A 15,805-nucleotide genomic window follows, 5' to 3' on the forward strand; every position below is an offset into this window, starting at 1 on the left:
TAAGTTTAATCTATATTTTTTTCATACTATTTTTTTTTGTTGATTATAGTCTTGCTATAATTGTGAAAATTTTGGGAGTGTGGTAGTTGAACTTTGCAAAAAACTTTGGGGAGTGGTAGTGGATGTTTGCAAAAAACTTTGTGGAGTGTGAGTCTTTATAGTTTGAAGATTTTTCTAGACAATTAATTATGTAATAGTGGAGTTTTTCTAATCAGAAAATTAGTTTAAGGGAGTCGATTAAGAATTGTTTGGACTCCATAGCCATATGAATAATATTTTTAGTTTCTACATCAAAACCATAATTTGACTCATGTTAACCCATTTTCGAAAGCAATTGACAAAAATATCATGCTTTAATTATTTACACCTACTAAACAACTATATTTCCTCTCCCATAATCTCTAAAAATTTCATAAATTTTAAAATGCATTTGAAAGTAAACATTTTGTATTGCACTTTAATTCAACATTTTAAAATTTATTCAGTTATTTTGATCTCAATGTTTTACAATGCATTTTAAAATGCTAGAATTCAATTATAACCAACCACCTACTTTGTATTTTAAGATGTGGATTATGTATCACAATTCACAAATTAAACTTGTTGACACTAGACCCTAAGCTTAAACCCTAAATCTCTACACACTAAACCTTAATTCCCTGTAAATTGGACCCTAAAAATAAATTTTAAACCCTAATAAACTAGACCCTAAGCTTGAACCCTAAAAACCTCTAGACATTAAACCCTAAGTGCGTAAACCCTAAACCTCAAGACATCGAATCCTAAACCCCTATAAACTAGACCCTAAGCCTAAACCCTAAACCTCTAGACACTAAACCCTAAACCAACTCATTGCATTTCATAGTAGTTCATTGGTCGAAACTACTAAATAATAAAATACATTTTGTATATGCATTTTAAAATGCATTAGTATTTTAAAATAAGTTTACTACATTGGTGGTAGGGCTGTCAATAGGTTTCGATAACTCGATAACCTCCCCAACCAAATCGATAAAAAGCGGTTTGGGTTTTGATAATTTGGATTACCCTCCACCGACCCGAAACCAAACTGAACCGAACCAAACCGATAAGATATTGGTTTGGTTTCGAGTTTTCCCTCCACCGAACCGATATAAACCCAAACATATAAGGTGACATTTTAGTAATATTTATGATTAATTTTGTATATGTTTATCAATTGTGTGGCTAAAATTAATCGATTTAATTTTGGATTTAATTGATTTTATAGTTTTCGGTTCGGGTCGGTTCGGTTTCGGTTTGAAATATATTTTATCGGTTTGGCTCGGTTTCGGATTCCCAATTTTCTTATTGGTTTGGTTCGGTTTCGGGTTCCCAATTTTCTTATTGGTTCGGGTTCAAATTTTCCAGAATCCGACCCAAACCGATCCATTGACAACCCTAATTGGTGGTTTATATTTGTGCATGCATATGCATTTAAAAATACAAAATAGGTGGTTATAATTTATTTATATTGTTTTTAGTGAAAATATTTAGTTTGGTAGTTATATAAGGATAAAAAAAAAAGAATAAAATTGTTACAAATCTCAATAACTAAATTGCCCACTTTCAAAAAACATGGATAGTTATAGATAACACCTTTGAATTTTTTTTTTTTCCTTGTACAAGTAGTTTTTACCATATAAAAAATGTAAGTATTTGTAAATCTATAAAATAATATTCCTCAATCTTTTAAGCATAAACTTTTCAAAAAGAGGCTCCTTGACCCAATTTCTTGTTTTTCTAATCTCAGGGGGTGCAACTGCCAGGGACGGCTTAAGACAATCTAGTATTAATATATACCAATAAAATCGTTACATCTTATGGATTTGTTTACGTTATTTCATATGAATGCAAACTTCAATTTAACAAAGAATTTAGAAGATAACATTTATTGTAAAAATTGATCATAACCTTTTATTTTTTTAATAGTCAATCATCTCATAAACTTAAAACTTAAATATATTTATTTAATAAAGAAATGCACAAGAGAGAGAGAAAAAATCTACACGAAATAAAACAATATATATAGAAAGAATGATGAATTATAAGGGAAAACAAAAAACGACAAAATAATGATAGAGGTAAGATTGAAGACTTGAAGTGTTGGCTTCAATTATGTCTCGTATTTGATTATTTGTTATAGGGTGACGAAGACCCTCTCCTTATGGATCAAAACGAAACATATAGCGCATCTTGCAGCGTATTTCCTGATTTATGTATTCTCATGTAAAGGCTCATAATAGACACTGAGAACGTGAGATCATATAATAATATATATATATATATATATATATGATAATTACATCAAATAAAATGCCTATTGTTTTTTAACAAGTTTTCCTTATGTACACAGTAGTTTATCACCTGGTAGTTTGTGACTAATAGATCCATATTACTGCAAAGTGATCAAAATCTAAGTGGAAATGTCATAAAAGCAAATCAAAACTAGCATGGCTAGAAACATTATTCTTGCGGCTTTTCTAAAGCTTCCATATATTATTATGTATATTACAAAGCACGTGAAACTCCTGTAAGAGGAACTTCCATATGTTGCCAAAGCATTTAAGTGTAGTTTTTATTTGGGCTTTTTGTACTTAATCCCTCAAAAGTATACCTCCTTTTTGACTTAACCCTTCATTTTAGAAATCATTACTGATTGTCCTTTATATTTTTATATTTTTTTACGAAAGTTAGTATTTTTCATATTGATAATTTTGCCCCTATTTCAAATTTGTAAACCCCCGCCCCCTATTTTTAACATGTCTTTGACCATTAACCAACTTTCTCAAAAAAATTTGGAAAATTAGAAAAAAAAAAATTCTGAAAACTCAAAAAATCTGAAAAAAAAAAAAAAAAAAAACTCAAAAACAAATTAAAAAATATTTGATAAAAGGAAAATAAAAAAAAAAAAAATCCAAAAATTGAAAAAAAAAAATTGGAAAAAAAATTCGAACAAAATTTCAGCAAAATAAAATCGAAAAAATGCATAAAATTTTGAAAAAAATAATAAAACAACTCAAATTTTTTGAAACAAATAATAAAATCGATTTTTTTTTCAATTTTCTGAATTTTTCTAGTTTTTAGAGTTTTTGCTATTTTTTTTTTCAATTTTTAGAATTTTTAGAATTTTTAGATTTATTTTTTTAATTTTTCGATTTTTTGAGAAAGTTAATTAATAGTCAAAGATGTATGTTAAAAATAAGAAGTTTTTACAAATTTGAAGTAGGGACAAAATTGATAATATAGAAAATGCCAACTTCTGTTACACACAAAAAAGACAGAGTGGGGGCAACCATTAATGATTTCCAAAACGAGGGGTTAAGTCAAAAGAAGAGTTTACTTTTGGAGAGTTAAATAAAAAATTTAAGGATAGAGTTGCAAGGTTCAACTCTTGATACAGGTTGCTTATTAGCCTTTCTCTGAGAAGAGTGATGCCCAGTTAGGTGTCCTGTTCTAGTAAACAAAATGCATAGCGTGTCATGTTCTCATTTGCTTGCAATGATACTCCCACTAAATTTGAACACCTCATCATTCTAATAGGACATATCACACATCAAACTAGCCAGCACCTGATATTTAGGACACCTATTGTCGAAAAAAAAAAAAATATATTTAGGACACCTACTGATCGGCTCGGCATTCTCCCTTAAATCTGACACTTGGAATTCACTTCGACAAAAATATGAGTAGTGCTATAAGGACATACTTTTTAAAATTATTATTGCTACTCACTATTTAGATATAAATAAGATTGGTTTTTATTGTAATATATATGGACACGTATTTTTATATAAATCAATAATTATGACTTTTGACACCTCAATAAATCCAAAAAAAGTGAGTCAGTCTAGTATTACTGCAAAAATATCACTGCCATTAATAGAAGCCATGTCATTTGTGATATTTTCACAGCTTGATAAATTTCATGTATTTTGAGGCATTCTTTGGGCTTGGACGACAAATATAGACGCTGCCCAAGAGTCAAGACTGTGATACTATGTTGTATGGACACGGACGCAGACACATACGCAGTGACTCGGTTATATTTTAAAAAGGTAGAATGTGGATATGGCAAAGAACGCGGAAATTAATTAATATTTATAATTTTATTTTATATAAAATGAACATTAAAAATTAAAATAAATATATCAACATTCATAAATTTTAAACTATTAAAGATAAATAGCCACAAAATTAAATTTAATATTTCCCAATCAAATTTTAAAAACATATTATAAGTCTTAACAAAACAAAACAAAAAAAATTAGTTTTTTAATATTTTTTAGATCAAAATCCGCGTCCTGACCATGTTGAATGCATTTTGACATGCATCCGGTTTAGTTGACTACGTCCGACGCGCGACTATACCGCAACACGTGTCTGATGCAAACACAGCCCATTGATAGAGCTGTGATATAACCTCGAGCTGCTATATGCCTATAAGAATCTAAAGAAAATTTCCTACACTACCATTTGCGACAAGATACGATTTAAGTGCAAAAAAATAGTTGGAAGACAGAACATTAGATTGTTCTGATCGGTTATCCATTGAACATTTGACGTAAAACTAGACCAATATTTTCTCTCAGGCTTAGATTTTCTGAAATGACGATCTATAGTTATGGTACGAAATATGCCAGACAAATAAAGTGTATATTCTGACATTTTTGTGTTATTTCAGATAAATTTCAGTACTATAGTACCAAACTACAGTGGATTTTATTTGATTTCTGGTAGTCATTGGAACTCACATTTTACAGAAAAATCTCTAGCAAACATTAGACTATTTCCCGATTTCAACCATACAGATTTATTTCCAGACACCACCAAATTATTGCAGTGACAGCAACAGCAAAACAATACACCTTATCTTTTCGTCCACCAACTAAAAAACCTCAAAAATTTGAAAGAACACAAAAAAAACGAGCTTTCTAACTCTCTCTCTCTCACTGAGCAGAGATAGAAGAGAGAAAGTTTCTAATTCGGTGAACTAAAAAGATTAATACTTCATTAATCTTAATTATGTTCTCTCTAAATCAGCTCTAATTTGTAAGGCAAGTAAAAGTACTTTTTCTTCTTCTTCAATTAGATGGGTATTAATTTTGACGAAATTTACTTTGTTTTTGTAGAGATGAATCACTTCGTTCCCGATTTCGAAATGGACGAAGATGATTCAACGATACCAACTTCTTCATCTACCTTTACAACTCGCCCCAACAAACCTTCTCAGTAACTAAATTAGGCTTCTTTATTTTCAAATATTTCAATCTATTTATTAAAGTTTTGTTTTTTTTTTTCTACAGACCTGATGATGAACTAATGGAACTACTATGGCAAAACGGGCAAGTAGTATTACATAGCCAAACTCAGAGAAAGAAATCGACAAACAATGAAGAATCGACAACAAATAATAATGCACCACCTTATCAACTATTTATGCAAGAAGATGAAATGGCTTCATGGTTACATTATCCACTTGATGATGACAACAATGATTTCTGTTCTGATCTTCTTTATTCTTCTACACCGTCTACAAATTACACTTCAGTTGTTACTCCTGTTCCTTCTTCAAGGCCACCACTGATTCCAAACACACCAAATACTAGTAATAACAAGTTTCATCACTTTATGAGATTCTCTCGACCGAATTGGAGAGCTGGTAGTGAATCACAACCGTCGGGGGGTTCTGGTGTGGTCGAATCGAATGAGATTGAGATTTCAACTGTTGGATTGGATCGAAGAGTAATGAATAACGGGGTTGATGAGAATTTAGGAGGAAGTGGGAGTATGAATCAAGATACAGCGACGGAGCAGGATAGAGAAGTTACGATGACGTCATCTTCTGGTGGATCTGGCGCAAGTGCTGAGCCGTTATTAGCTGATAAGCCGCCGAGTGGTAGTAATAATGACAGGAAGAGGAAAGGAAGAGAAGAAAACGAGGAACACGATGACGAGGTAAGTTTGTGTGGATTAAGATTATTTTTTTTTTTCATGCTTTTCTGTGGGTCGGTGTACCGGAAAATGCTTTCGTTGGTATACGTGGCAGATGCTCTGAGAGTGAAGAACATGGTGTGGGACCTACTAATCGTTTTGAAGCCACACAAATCTAAAAGTTTGACTACTATAATATAATATTGACTTGATAAGTTGATAGTTTAGTGTACGGAGTGTGTCTAATTATTTAATTAGTGGTAATTTAGTCATGTACTTGTATTTGGTAGTTTGTTATTGGTGCTGTAACTGGAAACAGTGGTTGATGACTTGATGAGGCATTGAATCTATTGATGGGAATGTCCAGTTGTTATTGAGGCTCACGTGTGGGCTCACTGTTGGAAAATGGACAGTCACCTTGGTGGGCCATGTTTGTCTACCAATTATAGGGAATATAATGCTGAAATTGCTTTATATAGTCTGGTCCATTAGCTATAGGTACTTGAGCTGATACCAACCCTTTTACACCTGGGCAGGGTTCTCATACATGGACGCCAAGCTTAGAAATATAGTAATATACACGTTCACTTGAGTGTTTATTGTCCGCCTCTTTATATTTGAAGGATGAGCAGATCCTTGAATCGGAAAAACATTTAGTTGTATTACACAGTCCTAATGCACCGCATAAAAAGCTAACACAGCTTTATGGCAACAAAAGCATTTATACCCTTTTCATCAGCTTGGTATGTATGTGGAAGGACGTCTAAAATCTTGTTAGTTCTAGGGAAGTTCATGAGAATGCCAACTTGGCATATCGAGAACATGGATAAGCAGGTCCCAAGAATGAGTATTTACCTATTGCGAAGAAAATGTTGTGTTACTATTAAACATCAAAGTCTTGACGAAGCTGGCGCTTTGTTTTCCCTTTTCACACGTCTTCCATAATGCTACATACCAGAATTTAGTGTGCATAAATATGCACGTTTCAAGAGAATGTGCTTACAAAGTGCAGAACTTCATCTCTTGTATTTCTATTCTTCAATTTGCATTGTCAAATCACTTTTTGACAACTGAGTTAATGACCTGGGATTGGCAAAGTGACACGATGTTCTAGAGAAACCAAGACATAACTTTGCTCCAAGATTTGCTCCATCAGAAAAACTAAGTTAAACCTTTGGTATCAACAATTGCTCAACACTTTCCAAAACTTGTTACTGTTCAGTTTAGTGGTTACTTTCAATTTAGTACAGTTCAGTTTAGTACACTTTCCAAAACAATTTTGTGGCTACTTCCAGTTTAGTACAGTTCGGTTTACTGTATTAACAAATATTTTCCTTAACTTCTTTTCTGAGCGCTTCTTTTGTCATCTGGGACTAAAGGATGCCAAGTTTGAGGCCACTGACACGAAGAAACAGGTTCGTGGATCAACATCTGCAAGAAGAACTCGTGCTGCTGAGGTCCACAATCTCTCGGAGCGGGTCTGTTATGTTAATCTATTTATTTTATTTTGTTAAAAAATTGATTTTCATTTGGTTTCAGTCATCTTGATTTGGAAGTAACGTGCTATGTTTTATGCAGAGACGTCGAGATAGGATAAATGAAAAGATGAAGGCCTTGCAAGAACTCATACCCCGATGCAATAAGGTCATTACTCCTTCCTCTCTTGCATATATCTTTGGGACTTTGAGTGGATTCTTTTTCTTCTTGATTGTATTTTTACTGTTTTTTTCTCCTAATTTGTTTCTTCCTAATATCAGTCAGACAAAGCTTCGATGTTGGATGAAGCAATTGAGTACTTGAAATCTCTCCAGTTACAAGTTCAGGTACATAATTCTTATATACTTTGCTCCATTCACGTATACACGCTCCCCCCTCCCTCCATATTTTCCCCTGATTAATATGCTTTATTGCTGTTTCACTTCATTAATGTTGATACCCGAGTTGAGGACAGAATAGCCTAAGAGAATGGGAGGAATTCATTCATTCAGTCCAAACAGAACTTAGTTTTATTAACTCTTAACATAGATAGGAAAGTCATCTTTATGCAGAGTACACAAAGTCATTGTATTCATGATGATGAAAGTTTCTTCTTGCTTCTTGCTTCTTGCTTCTGCTTCTGATTCTTATTTCTCTGTGCTCATAAGTTTATCAAGCTTTCAGAACCTGCAAAATTGACCTGCTTCATTTTTTGTGTGCTTGCATATCTGACTGTTACCGGTTTTTGCAGATGATGTCGATGGGATGTAGCATGGTCCCTATGGTGTTTCCTGGTGTCCAACAGTACATGTCCCCAATGGGCATGGGTATGGGTATGGGAATGGGGATGGGGATGGGAATGGGGATGGGGATGGATATGGGATTGAGCCGTCCAATGATGCCATTCCCCCAGGTCTTAGCTGGCTCATCGATGCCCAGACCAGCTGCAGCAGCTTATTTGGGTCCAAGGCTTCCCATACCAGCTTATCATCCGCCCACTGGTTCTTCACCTGGTGTATCTACAATCCGACCAAACCTTTCTCATCCATCATTCAACTCACTTGGCATGCAAAGTTCCACTAACCAGCTACAGCCTCATAATTTCACTGATTCCTATCAGCATTATCTCAGCCTCTACAACATGCAAGCACCTCAATGTCCACCTCAGGTATGCACACTAACCATGTTTATGTGTGACTCTAAGAATTACTATTGGTCGTCATATAGCCAAGCATATATGCATAACTTTTCAATCTCTTATAATTACCAATTGAGAGTGACACTCTATTTAATGAATCTTATATTCTTATTGCACAGACGCACTCTATGCCCCAACCAAGTAGCAGTGAGGGACTTCAGAGTCTTGAAAATCTGAAACGCAGTAAGCTAAACAATCTCTTATGTTATATGTTCCAATTTTTAATTTGAAAGAGGCTAAATAATTTATCGTTGACCCTTGAGAATTGGGAAGAGGAAGTTTACTATTGTACTTATAGCAAATCAAACAACCTACAGGAAAGTTACATGGAGCATATTATTTCATTACTATTTTCCCTTCTTGGTTAGACGTCGTGTTAGTAGGATAATTCCTGGTTTGCTTTTTATAGAATGCAACACATTTTTTACATGGCTTTGCCTGTACATCAGTTCTTGTGCTACAGTTGGAGTGGGCAGGCAAGCCACACTTGTATGATTATGATTAACCATAGTGTCTTAGGTCAGGAATCAACTTGGGTTATGGTTTCCAATCCCATCTTCACCTCACATGCAGGAAAACAGAGGAAAAAAGAAGGATAAAAGTAAATAAAAAGGGTGAGGAGGAAAGTAAGATTAGATAAATGTTCTTTACCTTACAATTTTTCCTGGCTGATCACTACTTCTGTTGAGTTTGTGAGAGTGCAAGTCAGCAATCTGCCAAATGGTTGAGCGTTTATTTTGCTCAGTCCAGATGCATTAAACTGTGTGTTGGCTCTGAAAAGAAATAACTGATATATGACCTTAGACTGAACAGAGCACTCTTTCATTAGTGTTTTTTTCTTCTTCTTTTTAATAACCTACCCTCCAATTTGGTTGCAGGTTGACAAGTTGGTAAGTAGGTTGCAAAACGCACAACCTGCTAAAGTTTTGTTGAGAAACAGACGCCTCAGAGTTTACAGTCATCTTCTGACTATACAGTATTATGCGGCTAACCTGTAATTATTACCCTCATGGAATTCTTTTTCCCCAGTGTTTTCTCTGTTGTTTTTATTTCGTCTCATCTTACATTTCTCTTTTAGTTCGCATACGGTTGATGTGAATGGTGAGCTGGGGGGTGACCCTAATGGAAAGTAGAAGGATAGGTACTTTCAAGGTAGATGCTATTTAGTGAAAAGGGAGGCGTCTCCGGGTCCTCCATTTTCTGCCCCTCTTAGTTTTCACGTACTGAAAATCAGAATCAGTCGAGTTTGTGGGGATCTCACGGTTGTTGTATTATATTTTACTAGAAATCAGAATCAACGAGTTTCCGAGGCTCTTGATCTTTTTGTAATATATTTTTTCATTTTTATCAAATTAACCTGCAGTTCTGACTTCTGATTCTCATCTGTTTCCAAATTATAAATCTTTGATTCCCATCTCATTGCCAATATCAAGCTAAATGGAGGGTCATTTACTCATTTCAGGTTTTGAAATTGATCTTTGGTTGTTGACGCCACATTACTGTAGATAAGAGAAATATTATTTGGCACTGCGGGCTGGTGGAAGTGTTTTTTTGTTTAAATGCCAGAGTGCACCCAAATAACCTTTCTTTCTTCCCATCTTGATCCGACTGAAACTGCTACATACTCACCTTATTTGACCGAAACACGCTACTAATAAGTTGAGTTCTCACTTCTAAGCTGTACCTATAATGTTCCATTACTGTATCTATTTATATGATGTCTCTTCTTATATCTATCGAGTGTCCTAATGTGATAAATCCGTATTCATACATTCTTCTACTTAATCATTAAATTTCTTAATAAAAGTCGTTTTTTTTAAAGAAACTTCTCTTCCAAAATATTGTTTTTTGAAAAAATGTTAATAGTGAAAGTAATTCCTTCTTCAGACATGGTACAAAATAAAGAGAAAGGAGTGATGGGCTGGGAACTTGGGATTGGAGTTCGGAGGACATTCATCAGTTAACTTCAAGGTGGATATTTCCATGTCTGAATTACTACACACAAAACGACCCATTTAACATTGGCCTAATGGGCTGAACTAGAAATGAAATCTTCTCTTTAAAATCTTTGACACCACCAAAATCTTTGCAATTGCATGATCGCTCAACAGTGTAGCCTCCCACAACACTGACTAACTAAGGCTGTCAATGGGTCGGGCCAGGCCTAAAGCCCGATTGAATCCGAACGATAAGATAGGGACTTAGAATTTAAATGTTGTCCGATAAAACTATTGGGCCAGTTATGGACATACTCCCGTCCGACCCGATAATGGCCCGGCCCAAAAACTAAAATTATTTTTTTAGTTTTTCAAATAAGTACTATTAAATTTGTAACTACTAATATACATAAAATGTTAAAAGGCTTGATGGATTCATGTTGTAGTACTGCATATAAGGCTTGGGTTTGAGTCTTACTACACTATTTCAGTTTTTTGTAGAGAAATAATAAAAAAATACACTATTTCCATGTAATCTTATTGGACCTAGGCCAGGCCCAAATCCGATCATGTCCAACGGTACCTAGACTAGGACTTGGACCTTCTAAATGTAAATATAATTTGGACGGGACTTAGACATAGGTGAGTCCTATTCAAGTCCGGCCGTTGACAGCCCTAGGCAATTAGACAGAACCCCAAGTTTTTTGGGAAGCAGAACGCGACCCCAAGTTTTTTGGGAAGTAAAACGCCGCCCCATATAACTTAGAAGCCGCTGGGACATGGGTCTAATACTCTTCAAGAATAAGTTATTGCTGCATATAACGTAGAAGAACTGGGGATCCTGAAGGTGCTTGAGGCAATGATAGGAAAGCAAAGCAAAGACAGCGAACTCCTTGTCAAAAGTAACTTGTTAATGCCTCTGAATCTCCTACTGGGGAAAGTCAGAATAACAAATTCAAGTACAAACTCATCTAAGAAATAAAACAAAACTAAAAAAAAAAAAAGTCCAATCAGACTTGTTACTGTCAAAAAGTGGTGTGTTGAAGTAACTAGCAAAGCCGCAGGTTATCCTGGGATATGGAAGTAGGCTTTCCTCCGGCATGCTTCACCTTCATCATCAAAAGATATGCAAATCGGATAAAGTTTCCAAGACAGTATAGAGGAACGAGTAACAACTTTATGGTGTGCTCAAGGTATGATATTAATTTGTTTAGCATCATCTTCTTCCAGATTCGATCTACTTTGTGCTAATCACTGATAAAACCTGCAAGATGGAAACTAATTCATCAAAATATGAACAGTGTTCTATTCATCCCTCAAAGTAAAATTCTTAAAATTGGTTTTTAATCACAAAAGTAGAAGTACAAGGTTAATACCTTCTCAGTGAACTTGCGGAAGCCCTCTAATTCCATGACTTCATCAAGTTTCTGGTAAAATGAAATCAGAGTTGTTAGGAAAGAAAATTTTCTATTTGCAGACACTCTCAGGTGGTCAGTCAGGTTCTGTCATATTGATCTTCACGAGCCAATATCAACCTCCAAAACCAAAGTTGAAGACAAGAAAAATTCTTTTACTTAAAGCTAAATACTAACATTGTCTGTGTCGTTTGAAGAATCAATATTGCATATGAGCTTTTGAATATCTTCATCCTTCAAGGAATTACGAATTTCAGTAGACAGCGCTGCAGTGTGAAAATCAGCAATGAGAAACCTTTTTGGAACTGATTCGATATTAAGAATCTTGAAGAAGTTTAGTGAAGAGTCGATGTACAAAGACCCATTGAAACAAATCTCTCGTAGGATTCGTTCTACACAAAATGTTCTTGAGGAGATAACAGATTAGGCCTTAACTCAGTAAGACCATCTCATCAAGATTTAAGAAATGGGGGAGAGGGATTTAAGCAGGACTGCATGCCTTCCCATTTGCCTAGGTCTTATGAAATACCTTAACTTTGACAGGTATTGAGCTAAAGATGGATGACAAATTCTCAATCCTAGATTTATCCTTTTTAATTTCTATCTTCCCCTCTCGTAGCCACGATATTACTACAGATATCAACTCACCCTATTCTGACATATAACTGTTACAGGACTTGGAAAAGTAAACATCAATGATGTTAATTGAAATTAGAACAAAATGGAATATAGTAACAAGTGCACCTATTGACTCCAGTTGATTATTTTGAAGTAGATGACCTGGTTCATCTACCCGGAACACTTTTTCTGGAAGCGAAGTGGGACCTATACCAATGAATTAGAACAATAAATCAGAGCACGAGTTTGGTTATAGATAACTAAATTGAATCAAAATTTCAAACCAGAAATATCTTTCCTTCAGTAAAACTATTCTTGGATTGTTCCCTCAAAATAAATTTCAAAAAGACAAACTAAAGAGGACAACTCACATCCTCTTCAATTCTACAATGTTTCCCAGAAAAAAAAAGAAGGAATAGCCTATGAGAAAATCAAAGGGTGCTCTAGATCACAAATCCATCCTTGACGGGTCCCAACCCAAGATCACAGATGGGAAAACAATATACGTGCTCCTGCTCTGGCCAAAAAACCAATGATTGAACTCATCAAGAGATCAAGGGTAAGCCTTTAGGTAATCTCAGTTTCCTTTAAAAGTTTTAATGAAAAAGATCATATCGATTTTTTTTTTTTTTTTTTTATCAGGAAAAAGATGAGATCATAACGAAATGAAAGGTAGAATATCACAAAGATTGCTTCCCCCTACATAGCTCATTGGTAGCATCCATTCTACATATAACACTCTGTTGGTTGGACATACCTCTATGGTCTCCTCCACACATTCTTACAGAAAATCATAAACCAGTCATCCTACTTTATGGAATAAGCAAAAGAGTACTAATATCTACTGAACTGGAAATACATCAATGTCGAATATATTAACTCAGTATCAAAACGGCAATCTTCATTCATGATTGCATATTTGCATAGATATCACATAGAAACTGTAGAATATCAAAGCACTAAAAATACAAACTTTATAATAAGAAGAAGTCTTACTCGGTTTTTTTTCCTCAAAAGGAACTGGCTTCTCACAAGGTATTTCTGCACCATATAAATATTCACAAACTTAATATTCCAAACAATACAATTAGCTAAAAGCCCCGACATCAAGAAAATAAATTTCCCATACCTTTGTGTTTTTGAAGCAAGGCAAAGAACAACTGCAAAACAAACAGAACAAGAAGAGGGACTGATTAAAAACTAAACATGATTTGTGAAGTTTTAAGTTAATAAGTTTTCAGACTTACTAAGGAGTGAAGCATGTTGGGCACTTGTACTTGGACTGTGTTTCTTTGCATACTTCACATTTTCGAGGACCCATCTCTGTTTTCTGCTTGACAGCTTTTCTAGTTCAATCTTCAAAGTTCAAACTCGGTTCAGTTCGTTGCAGGCCATTGGCATTTGTCTGTTATATATATATCGGTAATGTTTCGATGAATTGCGGTTTTATGAGGTATCGGAACATACGTTTCGGCACAAGCGTCGAAAGTTTGATATATATTTCGGAAAAGCTAACCGATAAAATTCGAGACCAAATTGGACATTTTCAAAGGATATCCTGATATTTTGGAAAAAGTAACATTGTTTAGACGTTTTGTAGTAAGTTCAATTTTTTGCTCCCAACGTTGGTTCCTCCAAGCACTCTAAGGGAATTTTGAGCTACACGTCTCATTTTTTCTACAAAAAGAGGGAAGTTACAACCGTCACAAAATCATCAAATTTCTAATTTTACTAGTTTGTGAGGGAAACAAAAAGAAGAAATAAAAAAAATATGTAAAGTGGAATAAACTAACAAACGTGTGTATTTCTTCATCTTCTTCATGCAAAAATGTGTTAATAACAATAATATCATTTTTTTGTTAGTTTGTTCTTAATGCATCCATAGTGTTTTCCATATTTTGATTCCTATTTTTTGTTTTCTTTTTATTTCCTTTCTAGTTATGACTGAGGGACAAACTAGTAAAATTGGAATTTTTGAGGATTTTGTGTAGGGGGTGCAAATGGATATCTAAATATTCGAATCCGATTCGAATTTGTATTCAAAAAATCAGATATTATCCGAAAATTTCAGATTCGGATATTTTTTTTATGTCCGAACTGGTTTCGGATACTGCCATATCCGCATCCGATAATATCCGATCCGATTTAAAAAATTAATAGTTATTATATATAATTAATTTATTCATTTTTTATTGTATAAAATATTATATAAAATCATAAACTAATAATATAAAACTATAATAACAAAATAATAATAATAAATGACAAATATAAATATATATATATATATATATATATATATATATATATATATATATTTATACTAGTTTTTATAGTGGTAAAATGAATTATTCAAAGCTAATAAAATTTTAATTAATCTTAATTTTTGGATCGGATATTATCTGATATCCGTTTCGGATATCCGAAATCGGATTCGGATAATTTTTTTAATATCCGTTGGATTCGGATTCGGATATCGGTATAAAATTTTCGGATTCGACAGGCATATCCGCATCCGAACCCATCCGTTTGCACCCCTAATTTTGTGTGAGGTGTAACTACTCTATTTTTATGGAAAAAATGAGATGTGTGTGGCTGATAATTCCCTTGGAGTGCTTGGAGGAACTAATGCTGGGAGCAAAAAATCACTCCTAAAACTATAAAGCGTGTCATTCGTTGACCATGTTGATAATTGTGTTTAGTGCTGAGACAGAAGAAGCAAGTTGATATGAACATTTTCTTTTACGTCTGGGGCCGTATGCGATCAAGTATATTAAGGATTTCTATTTAGGGGTGGAACTTAGGTCGGGTTAGCCCAACCCGATGGATTAAAACCTGATTTTTGTTTGTTTTGGGCTAACATGTCAGATCTGTGGTCCGGACTTGGTTTCCTAAAATTAAAACCCGACTCGATTTTGGATTGGGCTCGGGTTAATATAAAAAAACCGAAAAACCCAAGCCCGTGTGCATATATGTACGTATATTTTTCAATCATTCTATTCTTATTTTTCAATCCTTCTATTCTTGTAGAAAATAAAGTTGAGAATCTCTATTTTAGAAAGAATAATGTAATCAACAAGGTTAGTTTCCTTGCAAACAATCAAATCTTTTTGATTTCATTAGAAGATTTCAATTTCGGTATTTTTTACCTCCTAATTCAAAAAAAAACCCCGAGAAGTTTGACCAACCCGACCCAACCCGAATTGGTT

At 34.1% G+C, this 15,805-nt stretch overlaps 2 protein-coding genes across 6 annotated transcripts; one reads left to right on the plus strand and one right to left on the minus strand.

Annotated features, from left to right (window-relative positions):
• Positions 1–4,730: 4,730 nt before the first annotated feature.
• LOC147500496 (transcription factor PIF1-like) lies at positions 4,731–10,207 on the plus strand. Of its 5 annotated transcripts, none has more exons than XR_015196400.1 (10): positions 4,731–5,075; positions 5,151–5,250; positions 5,325–5,976; positions 7,332–7,430; positions 7,531–7,596; positions 7,710–7,775; positions 8,180–8,596; positions 8,746–8,809; positions 9,505–9,620; positions 10,089–10,207. XR_015196400.1 is itself a non-coding variant. In XM_086562113.1 (9 exons), the coding sequence occupies exons 2-9, from the start codon at positions 5,153–5,155 to the stop codon at positions 9,507–9,509; spliced, it is 1,467 nt and encodes a 488-aa protein (XP_086418239.1). In that variant the 5' UTR covers positions 4,731–5,075; positions 5,151–5,152; the 3' UTR covers positions 9,510–10,002. The 5 variants fall into 5 exon arrangements, 3 of the variants coding, with proteins under 3 accessions (XP_086418239.1, XP_086418240.1, XP_086418241.1); XR_015196399.1 differs by lacking the exon at positions 10,089–10,207 and adding an exon at positions 9,705–10,002; XM_086562113.1 differs by lacking the exon at positions 10,089–10,207 and having other exon boundaries at positions 9,505–10,002.
• Positions 10,208–11,456: 1,249 nt separating this feature from the next.
• Positions 11,457–14,017, minus strand: LOC147500497 (uncharacterized). The gene is made up of 7 exons (XM_086559346.1): positions 13,844–14,017; positions 13,726–13,756; positions 13,593–13,637; positions 12,723–12,803; positions 12,156–12,244; positions 11,940–11,990; positions 11,457–11,827 (listed from the first exon to the last, which is right to left on the minus strand). The coding sequence occupies exons 1-7, from the start codon at positions 13,892–13,894 to the stop codon at positions 11,801–11,803; spliced, it is 375 nt and encodes a 124-aa protein (XP_086415472.1). The 5' UTR covers positions 13,895–14,017; the 3' UTR covers positions 11,457–11,800.
• Between the last annotated feature and the right edge of the window lie 1,788 nt (positions 14,018–15,805).

The sequence above is a fragment of the Coptis chinensis genome, chromosome 5 (genome assembly GCF_015680905.1).
Source record: "Coptis chinensis isolate HL-2020 chromosome 5, ASM1568090v1, whole genome shotgun sequence".
Taxonomy (NCBI): Eukaryota; Viridiplantae; Streptophyta; class Magnoliopsida; order Ranunculales; family Ranunculaceae; genus Coptis; species Coptis chinensis.